Genomic DNA, 24,338 nt, shown 5'->3' on the forward strand with positions numbered 1-24,338 from the left:
TGGGCGGGGCTCCACCATGACCACGCCCCCAGCCCTTCACTGGGGGATTCTAGGCGGGGCTCCACCCTGACCCACGCCCCAAGCCCATCACTGGGAGATTGGGGGAGCTCCACTTCTGAGCCACCAATGGAACCTTTTCAAATACCATCATATAGGCGCGCACACACCCACACACAACACACTCTCTCATACACAACATACACACACACACTCTGAAACACAACACACACACACACACACTCAGACAAGGTCAGGGTCTTCTCCAGACCCAGATGGAACCCCGTCCTGCCCCTCTGTCCCACACTACTGTCCTTTCCTACCAAAGCCCCTGCCCTCCACAGGGAGCCCACAGCCCAGCACAAGTCCTTTTAGCCTTTGACAATTCTCTCTGAAATACCTCAAAATATTTAATGTATAGTTTATGTGCTTAAAAAACAACAACAAAAAAAAAAAACCTTAGCTAGTTTTGGGATTATGTGACTCGAAGCTTTATACCGTTCAATTATAATTTTGCAAATAATGGCATGTTTATCTCTGACCGGTTCCGTGGGAGAGACGCATCGAATGTCAGGGCAACGAAGCCAGTGGTCCCCGGGAGGGCGAGTGGGACCGGTGGCCTTCCCAGATTTCCTATGTACAACTCTCTTAGGAAAGAGAGAAAGGCGTGTGACAGCTGTACCTTTCCCTGGCTTGTTCTGTTCCCTCGTTTTATGGAGTCGTGTCTTCTGAGAGTATTTATGATTCTATGTGTTCTGTGTTCAAATGTAATTTAAGAAAAAAAAGAAAAATGAAAAAATGAAAACCAAAGAGGTAATGGACCTTGATTGACACTTGGTGACTTACCTGGGGGGGGCACGGGGTGTCACGGCCACGGGTTGTACTTCGTGAGCCAGCTGGCCTGGCCTGTGGCCCTCTAGGCACCTCTGTTTCTGCCCTGCTCTGTGTCCGGTCAGATGACAAGGTCGCGGAGCAAGCCAGACCTGCACGCCAGGCCTGCGCACTGTCCACTCTGCTCCTCTCTCAAGCCCCGCCCTGTGTCCGGCCTGGCTGAGGACCATGCGCCCACTTTGTGGGATCTGGGACAGATGTGGGTGACTGCCCACCTCTGTGGACTCCTTGCCCCAACTCCCACACACATGGCTTTCACTTCAGCATAAACTTCCTAAGCATCTTCAAAACTGACAACCAGGAAACTTATGAGTGAAGACAGGAAGTGGCCTTGGGTGCACCCCAATTTTCCCAGATACCAAGAGCCTTCCCAAGGCCCACTCGCCTCTCCTGGGATACCCTCAGTCATGGGGTCGTCCCTGAAGAATGACTTCGTGCCCCCTATAGTGGGGAAAGGTGGCTGCAGCCAGTTTGTGAATCCTTGCACCCCCTCACCTCCTGTTCCGCACCCCCACCTCTGCCCCAACCCAACCAGGTCTCAAGGTCGCAAGCTAAGAGCTGGTTTTGAAAGGCAGGTCCCAGCCAGGTGTGGTGGCGCACACCTGTAATCCCAGCACTCGGGAGGCAGAGGCAGGCAGATCACTGTGAGTTCGAGGCCAGCCTGGTCTAGAGTGAGTCCAGGACAGTCAAGGCTACACAGAGAAACTGTTTCAAAAAACAAAACAAAACAAACAACCCCCCCCCCAAAAAAAAGAAAGAAAAGAAAGGCAGGTCCCATGTAGCAGGCTTGGGATGGAGGGCTAGAAGGGCTCCCAGCTGCAGGACTGCACCCCAAGGTGCTGGGGAGAGTTTGCCTTGGTCTCTCAAAATGGTTTCAACCAAAGTTTAGCCACCAGGTCGGAGGGCTTTGGTGGGCGCAGGTGGAGCATCTCAGCCAGGAGTGGCGTGAAAAACAGAAATAGGGCTCTTTCTGGGATCAAAGGCTCCAGACCCCAACTGGAAGACTGAGGGGCAGCCCTCCCCAGCCCCCCTCCCCCGTGACAGGCTTAAAAAGCTAAAGAGAGCTAGAGGAACCTGTCTGTATCGTTAGCCACCGCCACACTGGTTTCCTTCCGCAAATAAGTTCCTAGTCACCCACTGTATGCCTGCGCTGGGCTGTGGACCAGTGCAGACAGGAAAGGGCAGCACAAGGCAGGAGGGGTGGGCGGTGGGGACACGGGCCCGTCTCCCCTCCCCCACTCTACCTTCCCCAGGGGTCAGGTCAGGGCTGTCAGCCAAGCCTGAGATGCAGGCGCATCAGCTCTTGCTTCTAATGGCTCCAGTCAGTGTTTCAGTGGAGGTGTGGCCTGGAGGAAGGTGCAGGCGGGTGTTGGGGTGCAGTTGAAGCCAAGGCAGGGGTGGGGACATCATGGCAAAGGTAAGTAGAGCCTGGGCTCTTCCTTCTCTTTCTCAAAAACAATGAAGTAGTATGCACTTAGAAGAAAAAGGGACAAAGCTGGGCATGGTGGCGCACGCCTTTAATCCCAGCACTTGGGAGGCAGAGGCAGGTAGGTGGATTGCGGCGAGTTCAAGGCCAGCCTGGTCTACAAAGTGAGTCCAGGACAGCCAAGGTTACACAGAGAAACCCTGCCTCAAAAAAAAAACAAAAACAAAAACAAACAAAAACAAAAATAAACAAAAAAAAAGAAGAAGAAAAGGGACAAAGCCAACAAAAAAATTCTCCTGCAATTAAACTCCTTGACCATAGGGGGCAGTGTTGGGGCGTGGGTTTGCTTTTGTTTTTGCTACCCTGGCTTCCCCAAAAGACAAACCGGAGTGAGCCCACAGAAGGCCTGGGGCCAGAGGGACCCTGTTTTATTAGGAAAAGGCAAGGACACGCCCCCCTCTTGTCTGTGGGTGCCGTTTGTTGACTGGCCATGCTGGCTCCTGTAAGGCGCGATTCCACTTGAGCTGTGTGGACAACCTGGCAAGGCGCTGACACCCACTTCACGTGTGATGCTGCCCGGCTCCACCTCAGGCCTCTCTGCTCACCTCCAGGTGGCTTCTCTACAGTCCTGGATGACTGGGGACCTCCCAGCGCCGCGCTGGGGCCTCTGGTTCACTAAAGCTGTGGCTCTAGTGGTTTGTGGGGACTTCCAGGAGGCTGGGAGAGACGGAACCCTTCCAGGGGGCACCCCTCCAGGACAAGGACCTAAAGTCCAAGCGTTCCGGCTGGCTCACCAGCGTGTAGTGGGACGGCACGGTGTGGAAGGTCTGGTCTTCAGAAGAGGACACCTGAAGTGACCCTAAGGTGGCACTTGTGCTGGCAGGGACCTTCTTAATGCCGGGAGCATAGCTGTCCAAATGAAGAGTGGCCTGCTCCTCCACTGTCTGGGTGGCCACACTGTGGACTTCCTCCTGGGACCCACTCCCAAAGCGCTGAAGTCTCTTCTTGGCCAAGAATGAGATCCTACGTGGATTAAACAGCGAATCCTTGCGCAGCGAGGGTAAGTCTTCCTCAGATTCATTCTGGGACTCCCCGCCTCTGTCGCCTCCGTCCAGCTCCCCCGTCGGCCTGCGGAGGATGGTGCCCTGGGTAATGAGACTCGCGTAGCCCTCTCGGTGGGAGAAGGCATAGCTGGACCGGCGAGCTGGGATCCCGCGACGAAGATGCCTCATGGCTGGCTCAATGGCCACCTCTTCGCTGGGGACCTCCTCTTCCTTCTGCAAGTTAGGGGCATTAGGGTCCCCTGCACACGAGGGAGCTTCTGCCAACACTGGGATCAACCAGCTGATGTCTTGGAAACGGATTCTGAGCCAGCATCAGCGTCCTTCACTAAGGGGCCCGGGAGAAGGCTGGGTGGGGAAGGACACTTGCAGCCAAGCCTGATGGCCTGAGTTCAGTTCTCTGACCTCCACAAATGTCCCATAGCATGAACCGCCACCATGCTCACAAGCCCTACCCTCACTACATGAATAAAGAAATGTCAATTTTTTTTCCCAGACAAGGTTTCTCTATGTAGCCTTGGCTGTCCTGGACTCGCTTTGTAGACCAGGCTGGCCTCGAACTCACAGTGATCCGCCTGCCTCTGCCTCCAGAGTGCTGGGATTAAAGGCATGTGCCACCACGCGCATCTGGAACAGTGCTCTTTTTTGGAGACCTCGGTGCAGTCCAGCACATGGATGGGCCACGTGTATCGGAGAGGTCCATGGATGGAAATAGTGGGGCGGTTTCAAAGTGCTTCCAACTTTCTATTTTGCCTAGACTATTCCAAACCCGCCTTCCTGCCTCCCTGGGCTCTGAGCGACACAAGGCAGAAACCCACTGTGTCAAGGAGTATCCTAGTGCTTAGGGACTTGGGCCCCTGAGGACATCGGGAGGCGCCAGGGACCTGCATCCATTCATTGTCCCCAGGGCACAGTGTCTGTGATGGCTGCAAGGGGCTGGGTGGGAGAGCTCTCCAGCTCTGCCTCTCACCTTGGGGCGTAGTTTCAAGACGACAGTTCTATGGATTGTGCGGCAGGCCAGGATGGGCAGCGTGTTCAGGGTCACGTTGAGTAGGATTACCAGCAGGCTGTAGGGCTGGCTGAACACGTTGTAGTCAGCAACTGCGGATGAAGCGGAGCACGGGGAGGTTGGCGCCGGCCCCCTTCCCCTCCCACAGCCTCCTCCCTCCTCCCTCCTCCCTCCTCCCTCCTCCCTCCTGACGCTGGCAGATGCTGGCTGCCACCCTCCTGCTACCCAACAGGTCATCACCTCCTGCACACGCCCCTGACACACACACACACACACACACACACACACACAACGGAAGCTCACACAGGAATGGGAAGGTCTTTGGCGAGATCTTGTACAACCACAGGCTCTGAGTGAGGCTTGTCATGAGGACGTACGAGCCGAGACTGAGCACAATGCTGCCCACGCACAGCAACGTCCAGTACTTAATAATAAGAGTGACCTGGCAGAGGACCGAAGAGAGGGCAGCGATGAGACATGAGAGGCAGGATGCAGAGCCCAGGGGCCGCGGAAGAGAGCCCCTCAACGAAGTCTGTGTGTGGGTGCAGTGTGGGAGGACCAGAGTTCTAGTCTCCAACACCCACACGGAGGCCGAGGGTACAACTGTGCGTGTCTGAACCCCAGCACTTGAGGGCAGGGATGCCTGGTGGACCGAAAGATCCTTGGAGCTTACCGGGCAGCCCAGCCTAATTAGTTGTAATTTCAATGGGAGAACCCGACTCAGAAAATTAAAGCGGAGTCCTGGGGAGATGGCTCCAGAGACGCTGTGTAAACCTGAGGACCTGAATTCAAATCCCCAGCATCCATATAAAGCTGGGTGTGACACCACACACCTGTCACCTCAGCCCCCTCTGGGTAGATAAGAGATAAAGACGGAATCCATAAAACCCCGTGGCCAGGGAGCCCGCTGTTCCATAATACCCCATCCCAGATTAAAACATGCCATCCTCACTGGGCGTGGTGGCGCACGCCTTTAATCCCAGCACTCCGGAGGCAGAGGCAGGTGAATCGCTGTGAGTTCCAGGCCAGCCTGGTCTACAAAGCGAGTCCAGGACAGCCAGGGCTACACAGAGAGACCCTGTCTCAAAAAACGAAAACCAACCAACCAAACAATAACAAAACCACGCCTTCCTCAGGAAGCTTCTTAAGCAGGAAAGTTAAACAACACAAAGCAGCCCCAGGAAGTCCCTGAAACTCCAGTTTCCCTAGGCCCCTCCCTGCCAGAGTGAGCAGCACAAGCCTGAGTCCCCTCAGGAAGCTGAGCTGCAAAAAATGCTGAGATCACCCAAGCTGCCTGGAGGAGGCTCCGACCAAAGGACACTCTGCAGCCTGTGCCATGGCCTGCAAGCTGCTCAGTGCGCCCCATGCTGTGGAGGACTCGGTGACTCGGCTGTCTTTGAGCCATTTCTGCTCCTGTAAGTAACCCCAACAAAACTCACTGGTGCCCCACACTGGACTTTGGCGGTGCGTGAGCTCCCTGGGTGCGGTGAGTAGATGGTGTTGTGTCTCCCCAGAAGTCTTGTCACACAATGGCAGCAGTGAACGAGACTCTCCCTCCGCAAAATCAACACCATCTTACTTCCAAGGCAGCTGTGTGTGCAAACTCACACCTTTAACCCCAGCTATCTGACAGCAGAGGGCAGGCAGGCCTTTGTGAGTTTAAAGCCAGCCTGGTCTAAGAAGAAAGGTGTGTGTGTGTGTGTGTGTGTGTGTGTGTGTGTGTGTAGAAAACAAAAACCCCAACCAGACTTTTAAAAGGGGGCCTGGAGAGATGGGTGCTCTTGCAGAGGAGCTGAGTTCAGTTCCCAGCACCCAGTCAGCTGGCCACAGGGACCTGTAACTCCAGAACACACACATATACACAGTTAAAACAAATCTTTTTGTTTTGATTTGTTTTTTTTGTCTTTTTGTTTTTCAAGACAGTGTTGGACTCAACTTTGTAGACTAGGCTGGCTTCAAAATCACAGATGCACCTGCCTCTGCCTCCCAGAATTCTGGGATTAAAGGCGCCACCACACCCGGCCCAAAACAAACCTTTTTGAGGAGATAGAATAAAAAGTCAGGTTGGGGCAGTGGTAGCACACACCTTTAATCCCAGCACTTGGGAGGTAGAGGTAGGTGTGGTCTACAAAGCGAGTTCAGGACAACCAAGGCTACACAGAAAAACCTTGTCTTGAAAAACAAAACAAAACAAAAAAAAGTCAGTGTGGGGCAGAGGCCTCCTTGTTTCTCAGGGGTTGTGGCCCCACCTACCTCCAGGGTGACGGACAGCAGGCCAGATAATGCCACCAGTACCCCAAAGGACTGGTAGTCACTTGAGCTGCCAAACTTGGACATGTCGTGACAGGCCAGAAGCGTTATGAAGAAGTTGATGAGGGAAGTGAGGGTGCCATGGCCGATAGCTTGCAGGAAGATGCCATAGTTGAACAACTCCTCTTTCTGGCCGGCCATGTACAACTCAGGCATCTTTAGGCTCTTCTCAGCAGTCACATCCTGGACAGGAGGCGGAGGCTCTAAGGGGAGTCTGGAGGTGGGGGAGTCTGGAGGTGGGGGGTCTGGAGGTGGGGAGGTCTGGAGGTGGGGGGTCTGGAGGTGGGGGAATCTGGAGGTGGGGGGTCTGGAGGTGGGGAGGTCTGGAGGTGGGGGGTCTGGAGGTGGGGAGGTCTGGAGGTGGAGGGGTCTGGAGGTGGGGAGGTCTGGAGGTGGGGGGGTCTGGAGGTGGGGAGGTCTGGAGGTGGGGGGGTCTGGAGGTGGGGGGGTCTGGAGGTGGGGGGTCTGGAGGTGGGGGAATCTGGAGGTGGGGGGTCTGGAGGTGGGGGGTCTGGAGGTGGGGGGTCTGGAGGTGGGGGGTTTGGAGGTGGGGGGGTCTGGAGGTGGGGGGTCTGGAGGTGGGGAGGTCTGGAGGTGGGGGAATCTGGAGGTGGGGGGGTCTGGAGGTGGGGGGGTCTGGAGGTGGGGGGTCTGGAGGTGGGGAGGTCTGGAGGTGGGGGGGTCTGGAGGTGGGGGGTCTGGAGGTGGGGAGGTCTGGAGGTGGGGGGTCTGGAGGTGGGGAGGTCTGGAGGTGGGGGGGTCTGGAGGTGGGGGGTCTGGAGGTGGGGAGGTCTGGAGGTGGGGGGGTCTGGAGGTGGGGGGTCTGGAGGTGGGGAGGTCTGGAGGTGGGGGGTCTGGAGGTGGGGAGGTCTGGAGGTGGGGGGTCTGGAGGTGGGGGGGTCTGGAGGTGGGGAGGTCTGGAGGTGGGGGAGTCTGGAGGTGGGAGGTCTGGAGGTGGGGGGTCTGGAGGTGGGGGGTCTGGAGGTGGGGAGGTCTGGAGGTGGGGGGGTCTGGAGGTGGGGGGGTCTGGAGGTGGGGGGGTCTGGAGATGGGGGTGTCTGGAGGTGGGGGAGGTCTGGAGGTGGGGGGTCTGGAGGTGGGGGGTCTGGAGGTGGGGGGGTCTGGAGGTGGGGGGGTCTGGAGGTGGGGGGGTCTGGAGGTGGGGGGGTCTGGAGGTGGGGGGGGTCTGGAGATGGGGGTGTCTGGAGGTGGAGGTCTGGAGGTGGGGGGTCTGGAGGTAGGGGGGATCTGGAGGTGGGGGAATCTGGAGATGGGAGGTCTGGAGGTGGGGGGGTCTGGAGGTGGGGGAGGTCTGGAGGTAGAGGGTCTGGAGGTGGGGGAATCTGGAGGTGGGGGGTCTGGAGGTGGGAAGGTCTGGAGGTGGGGGGGTCTGGAGGTAGGGGGGTTGCAGGTGGGGGGTCTGGAGGTGGGGGAGTCTGGAGGTGGGGGAGTCTGGAGGTGGGGGGGGTCTGGAGGTGGGGGGGGTCTGGAGGTGGGGGAGTCTGGAGGTGGGGGGGGTCTGGAGGTGGGGGTATCTGGAGGTGGGGGGTCTGGAGGTGGGGGGGGTCTGGAGGTGGGGGAGTCTGGAGGTGAGGGCTTAAAGAGCCTGAGCATTATGTGACATACATTCAAACAAAACAACCCAATTTTCCTTTTTTTCTCTCTCTCTCTTTTTTTTGAGACAGGGTTTCTCTGTGTAGTGCTGGCTGTCCTGGTATTCTTTGTAGACCAGACTGGCCTTGAACTCACAGAGATCTGCCTGCCTCTGACTCCTGAGTGCTCGGATTAAAGGCGTGTGCCACCACACCCAACAACAACCCAATTTTCTTCCCACCAACAAAGGAAAAAAAAAATAGAACTAATGGGAGGTGAAATTGTCCTCAGTCTCACTGTTCTAGAATGTTCCCTGTGGTCCTCTCCCCCAAAGGTATTCCCCCCTGACAGGGTTACTCTGAGTCACCAGTAGAAGGGACAGCAGGAAGTTCCCTCTGGTCCCCCCTCTCCACAGCAGATCTGGTCCTCGGAGTACAGGACTCTCTCCAGCAAGGGGGCCCCCTCCCACAGACCCCCACAAGACAGAGCTCTGGAAAGAACAGATAGCATGCAAAACACCACATCCCACTCACCTGCTCAAAGAGACCAATGTACAGGACTGGGAGTGTGGAGTACAGCAGGTTAAAGAGAGCCAGGAACCAGCCTTCATACAGGGGCTGCAAGGGAGGGGGCACCCTGAGGACGTCTGCTCAGGAGCTGAGGCAGCCGGCTGGGGCTGGCCAGGATGGGCCACAGCAAGGGTAGACATGGACATTTGGTACTTGGGAATGTGGGGGACTTTTGAGATGCTAGGAGCAGGCGGAAAATATAAGCTTCTAGAATTTCCTAGGACAGCATCAAGTTTGATTCAGACTAAAGGAGCTAGTGGTTCAAGGGCTAGGCTAGACCCAGGGATGGCTGGTCCCACTCATCTCACTGAGCTAAAAAGCAGCCATCAGGAGCCTACTGCGCAAGCGCTCTGGGATCTCCAGCTGGGCTATAATTGCCGAGCGCTCACCTGGGTTCCACACCCAGCACCACCTGTACGGGGCAGGAGAGTCCCGAGGGTCTGTGCACAGTAGGCCAGCACTCCACACCGAGGGTCTGTGCACAGTAGGCCAGCACTCCACACCGAGGGTCTGTGCACAGTAGGCCAGCACTCCACACCGAGGGTCTGTGCACAGTAGGCCAGCACTCCACCAGCTGGGCTACAGCCTCGGCCACTCATGCTATAGTTCCGACCCAGGCTCTAACTACTAACCTAGCTTTGTTGTTGCTGTTTGGTTTTTCGAGACAGGGTTTCTCTGTGTAGACCTGGCTGTCCTGGAACTCAATCTGTTAGATCATGCTAACCTAAGATTTAGAGATCTGCCTGCCTCTGCCTCCGGAGTGCTGGGATTAAAGACGTAGAGGTGTGTGCCACCCAACCCGATCTGCTCGGGTGGTCCCTGACTAGTGGCAATCCTCCTGCCTCAGCTTCCCTAGGGTTGGGATGACAGGCATGCAACAACCCAGCCAGCTTTAAGGCCAGCCTCTGGGCTGTTCCCAGCAGGCCTCAGGCCCCCACACACCTGCGCAGAGAAGCCGTTGAATAAGGAAAACCATATCTGGGCCATCATGCTGGCCACCGTCTTGTAGAAGAAGTAACGCAGGAACTTGCAGACGCGCATGTAGGACCAGCGCCCGTGCACAAGGAGCAGCCGCTGCAGGTAGCAGAACTGGGCCAGCACGTAGTCGCTGTTCTGAACGGCCTGCATGCCCTCCTGACCCGCCAGCCCCACGCCGATGTCCGCAGCTGCAGGGGCCACGGCAGCCCGCGTCAGCCCTCCGGGATCCGATCCCCGGACTCCTGACTCCCCGCCCTGACCCAGCCACAGGCTCGTCACCCACTCTTGATCATGTTCACGTCGTTGGCTCCATCCCCGATGGCCAGCGTCACCACCTGCTGGTATTTCTTCACCAACGCCACCACCAGAGCCTTCTGCTTGGGGGTCACCCTGCAGCAGATGACAGCTTGGCACCTGGAGGCCAGGTCTACAAAGGCTCTCTCCCGTCGCACCTCCGGGCTCTCGTGGATCTTGCTGGCGGCTGACTGGGACGGTCCCCGGGAAGGCCCAAAGTTTTTCCAAAACTGTGAGATCCTCCGCGCCTGGAGAAAGTCCATGGGGGACATACCCTGCTCCTCGGTGACCTCATCCACAACTGCGTTCTGGACCAGGGCTCGGGGCTCCTTGCGCAAGGACAGAAGCAGCTGGTCCTGGGTGTCAGGGGCTTGAGTCACTAGGCCTGCATCGCCATTTCTTGGCCATGTCCCCAAGCCCGGGTTTCACCAACCGGTCTGCGCACTTCACCCCCAGTGACACTCACCAAGAATTCTCCATTGATGACCAAGGCTATGTTGTGGTGGGTCATCACCTTGAACTCCCTCTGTTGGTCTATTCCCTTACAGTAGTTCTCCAGTAAAAGACTGCGGGGGGGGGGGGGAACACATGGGATGGATGGGATGGCGGCCCTGTTGTCCCGCCCATGGGACGGTGTGAGAGGGTACCAGGGAGGTCACCTGCTTACTTGATGTCCTTATCTTCCAGAATTAACATGTTCTCCGACAGCAGCTGGCACGCGAAGCCGATGTTCACCGCGGTCTCTGCAAACCCAGCCACAACACAGCGTCTCGGATCCCGGAGCCCCACACACCCGGAGGCCTCACCCACCACTGAGGCCTCATCCCTTACTGCCGCCTTTCTGCGGCCGGCCGCAGTGATTGGCCCGGAGCGGCCATGTGTCATAACCAGGCTAGCCAATCAGAGGTGGCCCTGGGACGGGCTTGCTGGATTTGGGGGGTCTGAAGGAGATAGGGGAGCGCAAGGTGGGATGGAGGCTGGGGTCTTGGGGCCCGCCACATTTTGAGCAAACAACGAAAATGTCCTATTTATTTCAAAGTCAGAAGAAGAAAAAAAAAAAAACAAAGAAAACAAAACAAAAATAACCAAAATTTAAAATCTCACAAATTGTCAAAGTGGGCCTATCTATACCATGGGTGGGAGGGAGGCCAGGACATCCCCTCAGCTCTGACCAGGAGGCCAACCGGAGGTCACCTCTAGGCAGGTGTGTCTCCAAGGATGTGAAGGGGTCCCCACCCTGCTGCGTGATGGTCACGATGAATGCAGGAGCGCAGGGGTTGTGCGTGACATGTGCCCCGCTCCTGAGGACAGTACTGAGGGCCTCGCAGCTAACGGGGCAGCGCTCCAACTGCGGCTTTCATTCCGGTGCCGGCAGAGCCGGGGACCCACCTGGCTTGTCCCCGGTCAGCACCCATATTTTAATGTTCCCCTTCTTGAGGCATTTGATGGTCTCAGGAACGCCGTCCTGCAGTTTGTCTTCAATGGCCGTAGCGCCCAGCAGCTAGGGGAGGCGAACACAGCAGATTCAGACACCCAGGCCCAGATGCAAGGAGGCCGCTGGCTTGCGGGTCCCCACGCCGCCCCCTCCCCCCCCCACCCACCCACCTGGAGGTTCTGTTCCATCTTATTATACACCTGGTGCAGGGCCTGCGCGCGGTTCTGCAGCAGGAGGGCGGCCTCCTGGTGCTCCGGTTCCCACTTTTTGTAGGCATCCTCCGACACCTCCTTGTAGGCCAAGCACAGGGTGCGCAGGGTCTGCTCTGCAAAGGCCTGTGGCAGCCCAGCTATGAACAGCCCACCCTGTCCTCAAGGTCCCCAGAGCTACAGCGCCCTCATGCCCTGGACCTTTGTACCAGCAGCAACCTCTCCACTACCACCCTCCCAGTGCATGGCTCAGTCGACTCTTTCTTGACTTGATAGCCTGACAGCCAGGCTAGTCTGAGCTCCTCATTCTCCTGCCTCAGATATCCAGTGCTGGAAAGGCAATTGTGTGTGTGTCTACTCCCCAGCTGCTCAGTGGACTCTCAGGCCCTCAGAGTTGGAACATGTTCATTCCCGGAGGCTGGGGGTCTGGGGGTCCCAGAGGCCAGGGGACCAGGGAAAATGGGGCCGCTTGCTTCTCATGTTCCTCTATCCTGCTATGGCCCCAGAGTTTGGACCATGCTGTTGGCTTACAGGGGTGCGGTGGGGTGGGAGGTCAGGCTTGATTGTCACACCAGGTCTCCAGAGGGGTGGGTGCCTTGAACAGGCTTGTGTGCATCACTGGACCTCAGTTTACCCACCCGCTCCAATGGGGGACTGGTCCATTGGACTGAGCCCCTGGACTTTGGGTCTTCTGCATCCTGGACCCCTTCTCCCCACAGCAGAGAAGGGCACCCAAGAGCCCTCAGCAAAGCCTGTGGACGGACGGACAGACGGACAGGGACACACACACACACACACACACACACACACACACACAGCAGGACAGTGGCACCCCTGGAGGTGAGGATTATGCCTGAGACTTGAGGAATAAAAGAAATAGCAGTCAGCCGGGCGTGGTGGCGCAGGCCTTTAATCCCAGCACTCAGGAGGCAGAGGCAGGCAGATTACTGTGAGTTCAAGGCCAGCCTGGTCTACAAAGTGAGTCCAGGACAGCCAAGGCTACACAGAGAAACCCTGTCTCAAAAAACCAAAAAAAGAAAAAAAAAAAAAAGAAATAGCAGTCACCAGGTGCCCACGGTCTGCCAGTCGCCCGAGCTCAGAGAATGTGGGGTTGGCAGGACAGGGAGGAGACAGGGAGACCCCACTTCATCCATAGAGAGAAGTCTAAAAGGGTCCCAGAGCCCAGCTGCAGCTGGGGAGGGTCAGGTGAAGGGGCATCCAAGGTCAGAGCCCACCCACCCTTCGGGTGTCCCTGTGTGTAGTAGAAAAACACGGCAGAGTTCATCTCTCAGCTTCTGTGTAGGGGATGGGAGTGGAACACGGGCAAACATTTCGCATGATGAACGACCTGCCCAAATGTGGGTGCCTGCCTCTGTCAACACAAATGCGCAGTGGGGCCCTTCCACCCCTCCCACCCCCGCCCCCAGCCGGAGACTCACAGCCAAGACTTCTTCTGTGGTGGTCTCTATGGCACCCTTCTTATGAAGACGCTCCAAAATTACTGTGTCAGCACCCTTCGTGTAGAGGCAGATGGACCCCTCTGGCTTCCGGACTGTGGGGTGGAGGAAGATAAGGTCCTGGTGTCCCCATGCCCACTGCTGTGAGGCACAGGAGCATCACGGAGGGGCCTGGCACTCACCCAGTACGGACATCCGTTTGCGAACGCTGTTGAAATCCATCATGGCCAGAACCTGGTAGACCCGCTCCTCCCCCAGCTCCACCAGGGTGATGGTGTCCTGGGTCCGGGACAGAAACACGTAGCCAAAGTTCCGGGCAGCGGTGACCAGTGCCTCCTCATCAGGGGAGGCGGCCTGGTACAACAGCTGGTCTGACAGAAAAAGGAGGTGTGTGGGTAAGAAGGGGCGGCAAGCCACCTCCTCCCGGCACCTTGCCAGCGGCGGCAAAGCCTAACCCCAGCCTCTGGGGTGGTGGAAAGACACAGCCCCTGGGGACTAACAAGCCCCAGCGGCTGGGGTGGTGGGCCCCTGGGTGGCATGAGGAGAGCCATCTTTAGCGCCTGGCCACTCACCGTCTTTCTCCTGGACCATGACGGTGTGGCAGAGGGCCAGCAGGCGCCAGAACTCTCGCACTAGCCTGTCCTCCTGACTTCGCACGATGGATTCCAGCTCCTCATTGTAAAACTGGAATTTGCCATCAGCAAACAGGTTCCAGGCGTACGGGTTGGGCTAGAGGACGGCAGGGTACAGGGTCAGGCACCTGCCACCTGCCACCAAGCCCATCCAGGCCCAGCGGCCAGGCAGGGGCCACACGGCTCACCTTCCGGAGTGTCCCGTGTTCATCATCTGAATCTGGGGAAAGAAGCCGCTTCAGGATTCAGCTTTCCCGCAGGGGGCCACAATGAGGGATCCCCAGAGCCGGCTTCCAGGGGACCCCACATACTATCAGAGCTTGGGACCTCAGGGATGGTGGTCTGTATCCAGGTGTCGATCCCCCAGGACAACCTCATGACCTCACAGGGGTGGGGGGTGGGGAGGGCCATGGGTGCTGGGGGGGGCAGGGGTGCTGGGGGGGGTGAGGCAGGGCAGGGGTGCTGAGAGTGGGGGGGCAGGGGTGCTGGGGGGTTGGGAGTTGCAGGGGTGCTGAGAGTGGGGGGCAGGGGTGCTGAGAGTGGGGGGGCAGGGGTGCTGGGGGGTGGGGAGGGGCAGGGGTGCTGGGAGGGTGGGGAGGGGCAGGGGTGCTGAGAGTGAGGAGGCAGGGGTGCTGGGGGGTAGGGAGGGGTTGGGGTGCTGAGAGTGGCGGGAGGTGGGGCATCACCATAGATGCAGCCATTGATACAGCACTTTTTGAAGGTCATGATGTTCTGCGTCAGGGTCCCGGTCTTGTCTGAGAAGATGTACTGCACCTGGCCCAGCTGGTCGTTGAGGCTGGTGCTGCGGGCCTTGGCCGGCATGTCCAGGGGCTCATAGTACATGCTCACGTCCCAGTTGATGAAGAAGCTGTTGCCTAAGTAGATGAACTCGGCGCTGGGAACAGCCAAGGCCAACTGTGTCAGGTTCCTTCCCACCGCCACGCCCCATGGGGGGAGGGCACTCCCAAGCCCCACCCCCATGGGAGGGGCACCCAAGCTCCGCCCCGTGGGAGGGGCGCCTAAGCCCCACCCCCGAGCTCACATGATGAACATGGCCATGGGCACCATGACGCTGAGCAAGATGAGGAAGCCCCAGAAAATGAAGAAAGACTCCATGGCCTCCGAGCGCAGGTACAACATCGACAAGTAGAAGTGTTTGGATTTGATTTCTTTCACCATGAAGTTGAAGCCACATGTTAGCAACAGGGACACCAACACCAGAGACAGGAAGATCTGCGAGGGGGAGGGAGATGGGTGGAGCAGGATGGCCTGGGGATGCCCAGCTTAAGGGAAGGTGGGGGGGGAGGCGCCCTCAGGGCCCTAGTCCGGCTCTGAGGCTCTTTGTTTGGAGTCCTGATTCTCCTTTATGAGGCTTCCATAAACCCCCATACAAAAGGAGCCAGGGCAAGTCTGTCAACTCAGTGCTGTGAGCAGGCAGAAGGAAGCGAGTTCAAGGTCAGCCTGGGCTATATAGCAACAGAAGCAAGCAGGAGGAAGAGGAGGGAGGGTGAGGAGACAGCAGGGAATCCAGGGCATCTCAGAAGAGGGAAATCGTCACGGCATCCCTCCGAGGGCGTCCCGTGGGTGCTCCTGGCTCCTTACCATGACCACGAGCTTGTTCATCAGCAGGTCCAGCTTGGTCCTCTTCAGGTGAATCTTCCCACAATTTTTCATGATCTTTGTATCTAAGCCTGCAAGATTTATTTTCATCTGTCATATTCCTGCCCACCTTTGAAACATCCAACAATCTATCCATCCATCCACCCATCCATCCATCCATCCGCCTACCTACCCGCCCACCCATCCATCCACCCACCCACCCATCCACCCATCCACCCACCCATCCATCCACCCATCCACCCACCCACCCATCCACCCATCCACCCTTCCTACCCTCCACAACATTGCATTTTCTCAGCATAACCATTTGATGGCCCTGAGGGCCGCACATCGTGCAGCACATCTGCGGCCACGGCAGCCTTTGGGCCCCTCACTCACTGCAGGCTTCTCCTGCCCCCAGTCAGACTCCCAGGGCACTGTACCAGCGTAGACGACCAGGCCGTAGCAGGTGTCGGTGTTGCGGATCTTGCAGCCGCGCAGGAGGAGGTTCCCGATGTCCAGCGGGTACTTCCTGTTGTTCCATTCCAGGCTCCCCACAAAGTGATGCATCCGGCTGTTGGGTTCCTCACAAGTCACTGTGCCTGTGGCAACCCCATGAGCAGCAGCCATATTATGGCCTCAGTAGTGGTCCTGGTCCCAGACCTCCCTGACACATTTCTATTAAATCCAGCTCAGGCCACCCTACCGGGCCTCTCATGGCACCCAGCACCATCTCAGCTTCCTCTGAAATGCTCCAAAGTCCTCCCACCATGGCCTCAGGGGCCTCCTACACGCTTCCACCATGCAATGACCCAGGCCTGACCCAGCACCTGGGACAGCACATGCTCAGTTAGTGTGTCAGGTGCGAAGGGGACTTCCAGAGCGGACTGCGTGCGGGGCTGCTGTGCAAACAAGCTCTTGCCTTCCCTGGCCTCTGATCTTTGGGTCACCTCCCTCTGAAGGACACGGATGCCCCTTGCTGGAATGCTGAGTGGCCAACAAATCAGGACCCCAGGACACTGTCCATGCCTAACATCCTGGTATGCCTGTTCTCTATGCCTGACCCCCAGGGGTCACATGTGACCATGAGGCCCTGTGCTCTTAGGAAGGCAAAAGATCAAGGCTGAAGCCATCTTCCACCAGAACTGAGCTGCCTCAGATTTATCTTTATTTTGTTGATTTTTAAAATGGTTTGTTTGTTTTTTAACTGTGTAGCCCTGGCTGTCCTGGACTCACTTTGTAGACCAGGCTGGCCTTGAACTCAGGAGATCCACCTGCCTCTGCCTCCAGAGCACTGGGATTAAAGGCATGTGCCACCACCGCCTGGCAAGTTTTCAGTTCCACATCTGTGTGCGGGTGTGTGCACGTGTATGGTGCAGCCTGTGGAGCTCAGAGGCACTGAATCCTTTGGAGCCAGAGTTACAGGCTGCTGTGAACCACTGTGAGGCAAACTTAAGGCCTCTGCAAGAGCAGCGAGTGGTGGTACCCACTGAACCATCCTCCCCAGCTTCCTGAGTGCTGGAATTATTGTAGGTTCTAAGGAAGACTAGCGAAACCAAGCCGGGGGCAAGGGCCAGTGGCCAAGGGTCGAAAGAATGCATCTGTGTCTATGGTGCCATATGACAGGGCAGCAGCTGTGCCTGCTTGCTGGGACACAGCAAACAGTGAGGACAGCAGCACATGGGCCTTTCTGTGGTAGACTAGGGACTGCAGGTGTGTCGGCTGTGGGGGAGGGGCCCCTTTCCATGGGTGACCGTGGTAGAAGACACTATGACACCCCAGCCTGGCAAAAGCACAGGACTTGGCCTGAGCTGTGCAGGACACACACACCCCCACCCTCCATCTTGACCCAGCAAAGGAGGGGCAGAGAGGCCCACAGGGCCACCTCCCATTCCTTACCATGGAAGGAAGCCATTTTCTTCGGGCTAGTGAGTTCATGGTGTGTGACTGTCAGAGCCTGTCTGAACTTCAGGTTGGTCTCCCTGGGGACAAGGGGATGGTAGAAAGCCAAAAAAAAAAAAAAAAAAAAAACAACGCGGCCAGGGACGACACCCTGAAATGACAAGTCATACTTCCTCCGGGTGTTTGACCGCTTTAGAGCTGAGCACCCACCGTGTGGACAGAAGGGAGGGCCTTGTCTGAGGCCTCACCGCACATCTGCCGAAGGAAGGGTACAGACACACTGTTGCCCTGAAGGCTTAGCTGGATGGATGGGCCACAAGGAAGTAGGGTTCTCCTGTAGCCCACACCCTCAGAGAGCCCATCTTACCCGTCGATGTCTGCCGTTTCCACGTAGCACAGGCTACTGGGCTCCGTGCTGGCCAGCAGCAGCAAGTCGGCCTGGGGAGGGGCGGGAACAAGTCAGGACTGCTGCAGAACCGTCCCCCGGGGGTGCTCGTGGAGGGGGAGGGGAGGGGGAGGAGGGCCGGCTCACCGGGACGATGCTGTCTTTGCTGAGACACACCACATCCCCCACACACAGATTCTTCCATTTCTTCCACAGGAAGCTACAAGGAGAGGGGGTCTCCATCACAGCACGCACCGCTTACTCCCTACAAAGCCAGCCTGCACGCCACCTGGTGTCACCCGGGGCTGCGTTTGCCACCTCTGCAGTCACTACTCCCGCTGAGCCATCCTGCTACAAGGCTCAGCTCAGCCGCTGCTGCCTCCAGGAAGCCTTCCGAGACCGCCTTAGGTCCTGCCATAGGACCCAGAGCCCCTCTGCATGTCCTCCTCAGACTGTCCTCAAGGAGCAGCCCCTATGTCTCAGTACCTGTGTTCCCCAGTCAGATCCCCAGACCCTTTGTCCCCATCCCAGAACCAACCTGCAGCCAGGTGCACAGCAAGCACCTAATAAATGCAGGCTTGGGTCCCGGATGTACTTAGTGTCCTGGTTACATATTTTGTCAATTTTTTGTTGTTGCTGTTGTTGGATTTGTTTGTTTGTTTTTCAAGACAGGGTTTCTCTATGTAACCTTGACTGTCCTGGACTTGCTTTGTAGACCAGGCTGGCCTCACAGAGACCCGCCTGCCTCTGCCTCCTAAGTGCTGGGATTAAAGGCGTGCACCGCCACTGCCCAGCGCATATTTTGTCAATTTTGACACAAGTGTCATCTGGGAGGAAGAAGCTCAGTTGAGAAGCCTCCATCGGGCTGGAGAGATGGCTCAGAGGTTTAAAGAGCACTGTCTGCTCTTCCAGAGGTCCTGAGTTCAATTCCCAGCAACCACATGGTGGCTCACAACCATCTATAATGTGATCTGGCACGCTCTTCTGGCCTGCAGATGTACACGCAGGCAGAGCACTGTCTACATAATAATAAATAAATCTTTAAAAAAAATAAAAAATAAATAAATAAAAAAAGAAGCCTCCATCAGACTTGGATGGTTGATGTGGGAGGGTTCCTGCCCACTGTGGGCGGGGCCACTCCTAGGCAGGTGGAGCAAGCCACTAAGCTGTGTTCCTCCATGGCCTCAGCATCCGCTCCTGCCTTGAGTTCCCGCCCCCATGATAGGAGTCCCCTTGTCCCCAGATGTCCCCCATTCCCACGCTGCCTGTCAGCCTCACCTCTTCCCCTTCAGGATCTGACAGGGCCGATTGTTGATGATCTTATCGCTCCTGTGTCGACCCTGGACCAACAGAGTGCAGACAGGCGGTCCTATCCCATGTCCTCTCGGCCAGGTCCATGCCCAACTGCGCCATTTCCTGGCCTCAGAGTGCATCACCATGACAGAGAGGCGGGCAGAGGCAGGAGAGCGAGGCGGCCCGCACACCTGCCTCCGAGCCCCACCCCATTCCCTGTGTGTGTGTGGTCTGTGGACAGTCCCAAGCCCCCATACCCTGGCTAGGGCTGGCCTAGCCCCACTCACGATGTCATCCACGAGGTCACGGGTGGCCCGGATCGTAAGCAGGCAGACCAGAGGTGCAAAGAGCGTGAACCAGGGCAGCGTGGAGACCTCAGGGATGCTCTGTGGGGACCAGAGGGTCACAGGCTCCACCCTCCCCTTCGCCTCATGGGAGCCCCCTCTCAGACCACCTCCCCATCCTATCCCCACTAGGAAACCAGTTTCCTCCTCTTTCAGACCTGAGCCCTGCCTCCTGTCACCTTTCCAGACTGCCATTTGGCCCCCCAAGTCTCCTGCAGACAGAGGTGGGCGTGGGCGAGCTGGATGATATCACCCCCCCACACACAGTAGGGGCTCAATACATGCTCTGTAGCTTAAGGGGGTGACAAACAGAACAGAGGAGATGCTAAGCTGGTGGCTGCTCCAGAGACACTGCTCACAGTCAGAGGCAGAGGCACTGTCCGCAGGTGAGGCATCAACCAGGTGCCAAGAACTGGCCCACTGTAAGGTGCCAGGCTGCCAAGCCCCAGAGCCTGGTCCCGCGCGTGGAGCCGAGGAAATCCTGCAAAGCCCTACCGCTTTTCTGATCCTGCAGAATTCCTGGGCACTTGCTGATTGTAAAGACTTAAGGTGGCGCACGCCTTTAATCCCAGCACTCGGGAGGCAGAGGCAGGCGGATCGCTGTGAGTTCGAGGCCAGCCTGGTCTACAAAGCGAGCTCAGGACAGCCAAGGCTACACAGAGAAACCCTGTCTCACCCCCCACCCCGAAAAGACGTAAGGTAGCATTTGCTGGGTGCCTGCCACATACAAGGCCCCAGGGCACTGTTTGCTGAAAAGCCCCTGCATGCCAGGGACTGAGGGGAGGCGAGAGAGCCTTTAGGTACCCCGTCACACAGACACGAGCACAAGAGTCTTCAGTGGAAAGCCCCCAGGGTGCTCGGGGAAACACCCGACCCTCCTTGGTGGCTGCTGTGACCCTGAGGCCCCGCCCACCGGCCAGCCCCGCCCACCTGCAGGATGATGATGAAAAGGAAGTAGAGATTGGACACACGACGGAACTGCTCGAACAGGTTAAGAGGCAGGAAGGAGAAGAAGTTGTATTTGGCTGTGTGGATGGCGTTGGTCTAGGACAAGAGAAGTCAGTTGTTGGCGCGTGCGCGGTGCAGCCCCGGCGCACCCAGCTGCCCACCGGTCCCAGACGCGACTCCCCGTAAGGCCTGGGCACCATCAGTAAAGCACACAGCAAGCCAACACGGAACATCTGCTAGGCCTCTGGCCCGCGTGATAACCCCAAGGTTTCCAGCCAGATTTACCCAGCACCTGCTGAGGCCACGGTCTTGGTGGAGCGCCAGCTGAATGCAAGGCCTCCTGCAGGCTTTAACTGAGGTCCTACTACTGAGTGAGAGACAGCAAGGGATTGTGGGTATGCCTGGCGGGAGTCCCTCACTATCAGCAGCTGGGTTAGCTCACAGGGAAAAGTGTGAAGTTAGAGGCTTGGTGAGCACAGGCACTGTCATTGTGATAAAAATAAGAAACGCCTTTAATCCCAGCACTTGGGAGGCAGAGGCAGGTGGATTGCTGTGAGTTCGAGGCTAGCCTGGTCTACAACGTAAGTCCAGGACAGCCAAGGCTACACAGAGAAACCCTGTCTTGAAAAACCAAAAAAAAAAAAAAAAAGGGGGGGGGGGGTCTGGAGTGATGGCTCGGAGGTTAAGGGCGCCACCTGCTCCTGAATCCAATTCCCATTCCCAGCAACCACATGGTGGCTCACAAGCATCTATAATGAGATCTAGTGCCCTCTTCTGGCTTGCAGGGGTATATGCAGGCAAAACAATGTATACAGAATAAATATTTTTTTTTAAAAAAAGAAAGAAACAAAAAAACAAAAAGGAAGCTGAGGCAGAAAGACCTGAGTCACCGTCCCCCACCCCCACCCCGACCTCGTGCGTGGCTGGAGGCGTGGTCAGAGGCCCAGCCCCACCCCCCAGCTTTCGTTCCATTCCTATTCCTGCAAAAATAAATAAACTGGGCCAGGTGACACAGTCCTAGCAGGAGGGAAGCTGAGGCAGGATTCTCGGGGGTTAAAGCGCAGCCCAGGTTGTCTTTAATCCCAGAGGCAGGAGGATCTCTGTGAGTTCGAGGCCAGCCTGGTCTACAAAGCCATTCCAGGACAGCCAAGGCTACACAGAGAAACCCTGTCTTGGAAAACAGAAGGAGGAGGAGGAGGAGGAGGAGGAGGAGGAGGAGGAGGAGGACTCCTAGGGTGTATCCTGGGGCCAGGCGCAGGGTGGGCCCCCCAGGGTGCAGCTTTGGGGGGCGGGACGACTCACCTTGTACTTCTTCTGCCTCCAGCACAGGAAGCCCTTCTTCTTGAACTGCTTGTGGTAGGCCCTGTCATTGGCTTTTACCTCCCAGGTGAACTCTGCCAGGAGGAGAGGCAGGAGCTGCTGGGGCTCGACCAGGGACAGCCACCAGCGCGTCGCCCTGGAGCCTGAGGCCTAATAGGCCCCCGGGGGGCCCCAGGTACCGTGGATGCCCATCTCAGGCCAGGGCTTTGGTAAACATCAGAAGTGGACGAGAGAGCAGAGCGCTGCTGGGCGCGGCCGGTCCCTGCACTGGCTGCCAGTGCAGCTCAGTGGACGCTCAGGTGCCCGCACCCCTAAAACCCCTTCCACTCAGAGAACTGGGTCCTTGATCACCTGATTAGACTGAGGACACAGCCCCAGTCGTGGCAGCCCCATTTTTGGTCTGTAGTGCAAACTGGGGTGTACCCCCCTCTGTCCCCCACTTCTCCCTCTTCACCCTGCCATACCGGTGACACAGGACCGCACCTCTGGCATTATCGTCTAGGTCTTCCCCAAGGTGAACATCATCCATGTTGGTGGGGCTGTGGGGTTCGGAAGAGAGACCCAAGTGACAATCGCCCTGTCCCACAGTCTTTCTGGACGGTGTCTGTCACTGCCCTCAAAGACCTGTCTCTAAAATATCGCCTTGCAAGCCGGACGGGTCATCCCGACACCTGGGAGGCTGCCTGGTGTGGGGTGTGCAGCAAGACCCTGCCTCAGAATAAAAGCAAAGGCTGGGGGGGCAGGCAGCTGAGAGGAGATCCCTGTCTGCCTGTCGCATAGACGCTGTGGTGGCGCCTCCAGTCTCCTCCGTGCCCCTCCTGTTCCACCTGCTGGCCCAGCTAGCACCCCACACAGGCTCAGTCCATGTGTGCTGACCTGACTCCACAGGGGCCAAGGGATGGGGGCGTTGTGTGTGTGACATCTCACAGACCATGAAACCACATCAAAATAGATCTGGCCTGGTGTGGTGACACGCACCTTTTTAATCCCAGCACTTGGAACACTGAAACAGGGGGATGGCGTCCATGAGCTCAAGGCCCCACCTGGAGTGTGGTGACAGCTGTCAGCTGATCATCTTTCTCAATTTTTTTTCTTTTTTTTTTTAAGACAGGGTCTCATTATGTAGACCACTCTGGCCTTGAACGCATGACTTTCCTGACTCCTGGAGTAGCTAGGACGACATCGGTGTGTCGTCCCTGGCTGGGAACTTGAGTCTGGCTTTGTACCTGGGGATCCTGGCCTCTGCTGCAAAACTCTACAAATCATACCCAGGCAAAGAGCAGTTGACCCCGCCCTGGCAGTCCCCCCCCCCCCTGCACTCCATCAGTCCCCCAGTTTGCCTCCCCCGGCGCCTCTCCCACCTCCCATCCCTTCCCTGATGGGTGCCTTCCTCACCCTTGGTATCTCATCCTGTACTTGCCAGACCGGCCTGTGGGGATCCTGCGCCTCCTGCGGGCCTCCTGGGTCGCTGGGGTGTCCCCCATCTTGCCTCTGCTCACCTCTTTCCTAGCGCTTTCACTGTCTTACTGTCTGATGAACCCCACATCTCCCCCAGGACAGGGACTGTTGGTGTCTGAGTCATGTGTGTCCCCAGGGCATCTGGGGGCTGGGCCTCCTCCTGGCTTAGTGCCAGCTCTGGGTCCTGGGAGACTGGGACCTTTTTCCCTGACTCTCAGGTGAGGGTAACTGTGGCTGGAGGCCTGTGTGGGAGACTCTGGGGGACGCTGAGCTCATAGGGGCGCTCAAGCCCAGTGGCTCAGGGTGGCTCTCGGCCTGGCCTTCCTAACGCTGCGACCCTTTAATACAGTTCCTCCTGCTGCTGTTAACAGCAACCATACAATTATTTTCATGGCCACTTCATAACTAATTTTACGAGTTGGGCGTGGTGGCGCACTCCATTAATCCCAGCACTCGGGAGGCAGAGGCAGGTGGATCACTGTGAGTTCGAGGCCAGCCTGGTCTACAGAGTGAGTCCAGGACAGCCAAGGCTACACAGAGAGACCCTGTCTCAAAACACACACACACACACACACACACACACACACAGACACACACACAGAAAAAAAAAAGAACTGTAATTTGGCTACTGCTATGACTGTCATGCAAATATCTGTGTCCTCACATGGTCTTAGGTGGCCCCTGTGAAAGGCCATGGAACCCCTAAAGGGGCTTGAGTCAGAATCTTTCCAAAGTTGATCTGGGGCAGGAGCACTGCCCACTCACCAGACACCTCATTAGCAGTAACCCCCAGCCACCACGACGCACAGCCCCAGTGGTCACCAGATCGTCCTGTCGGTAACCCCCAACTCGGTGTCTGGTTTTATGAACTTCAAAGGGGCGCCATCTCCTAGCCCCAGTGCTGACCCCCAGAGCCCACAGAGGTCACGGGGGGGGGGGGGAGGGGGCACCAGGGACGCATAGGTCTGAGCATTGGTGCGCTCACCTGTGAGGGCCTGGCTTGGTGGGATCGGGCTGCCTAGGGCGGGCGGCCAGCGGCGTCCAGGGCCGCTGATGTTGTGGAGCTGTTAGCCCGGTGCCAACGGGTCAGAAACGGGCGGCGCGGGCTCGGGGGGGGTGGGGCATTGCGAAGGGGGCGTGGCCCACCGAAGCCTCAAGGGAGGGGAGAGAGGTGGGACTAGGCAGCAGGGGCGGGGCCTGGGGAAGGTGGCAGAGAGGTTAAGGGCTC

At 57.5% G+C, this 24,338-nt stretch overlaps 1 protein-coding gene across 5 annotated transcripts; it reads right to left on the bottom strand.

Moving 5' to 3' along the window:
• Nucleotides 1–2,714: 2,714 nt before the first annotated feature.
• ATP8B3 (ATPase phospholipid transporting 8B3) lies at nt 2,715–24,244 on the bottom strand. 5 transcript variants are annotated; one of them, XM_084795479.1, is made up of 28 exons: nt 24,096–24,244; nt 22,136–22,191; nt 21,635–21,726; nt 20,315–20,428; nt 19,328–19,426; nt 19,026–19,087; nt 17,895–17,967; nt 17,730–17,800; nt 17,360–17,442; nt 15,904–16,062; nt 15,464–15,552; nt 14,904–15,094; nt 14,548–14,756; nt 14,050–14,081; nt 13,802–13,958; nt 13,412–13,600; nt 13,212–13,324; nt 11,764–11,853; nt 11,518–11,629; nt 10,796–10,871; nt 10,595–10,694; nt 10,118–10,484; nt 9,799–10,022; nt 8,821–8,904; nt 6,638–6,877; nt 4,688–4,826; nt 4,346–4,476; nt 2,715–3,591 (listed from the first exon to the last, which is right to left on the bottom strand). In XM_084795479.1, exons 2-28 carry the CDS (start codon nt 22,179–22,181, stop codon nt 3,004–3,006), a joined length of 3,930 nt encoding a protein of 1,309 aa, XP_084651605.1. In that variant the 5' UTR covers nt 22,182–22,191; nt 24,096–24,244; the 3' UTR covers nt 2,715–3,003. The 5 variants fall into 5 exon arrangements, with proteins under 5 accessions (XP_084651605.1, XP_084651604.1, XP_084651603.1 ...); XM_084795478.1 differs by having other exon boundaries at nt 11,734–11,853; XM_084795477.1 differs by having other exon boundaries at nt 11,764–11,898.
• Nucleotides 24,245–24,338: the final 94 nt, after the last annotated feature.

Source organism: Acomys minous, assembly GCF_964271855.1.
Source record: "Acomys minous genome assembly, chromosome: 9".
Lineage (NCBI taxonomy): Eukaryota > Metazoa > Chordata > Mammalia > Rodentia > Muridae > Acomys > Acomys minous.

Excerpts from the sequence above, each read along its gene's own strand:
- ATP8B3 (XM_084795476.1), bottom strand. The coding sequence starts at position 22,181 with ATGGATGATGTTCACCTTGGGGAAGACCTAGACGATAATGCCAGAG. Across the intron at positions 21,727-22,135 it reads CCTAGACGATAATGCCAGAG|AGTTCACCTGGGAGGTAAAA; the intron begins GTGCGGTCCTGT and ends TCCTCCTGGCAG. Across the intron at positions 6,878-8,820 it reads ACATTGGTCTCTTTGAGCAG|GATGTGACTGCTGAGAAGAG; the intron begins GTGAGTGGGATG and ends CCTCCTGTCCAG.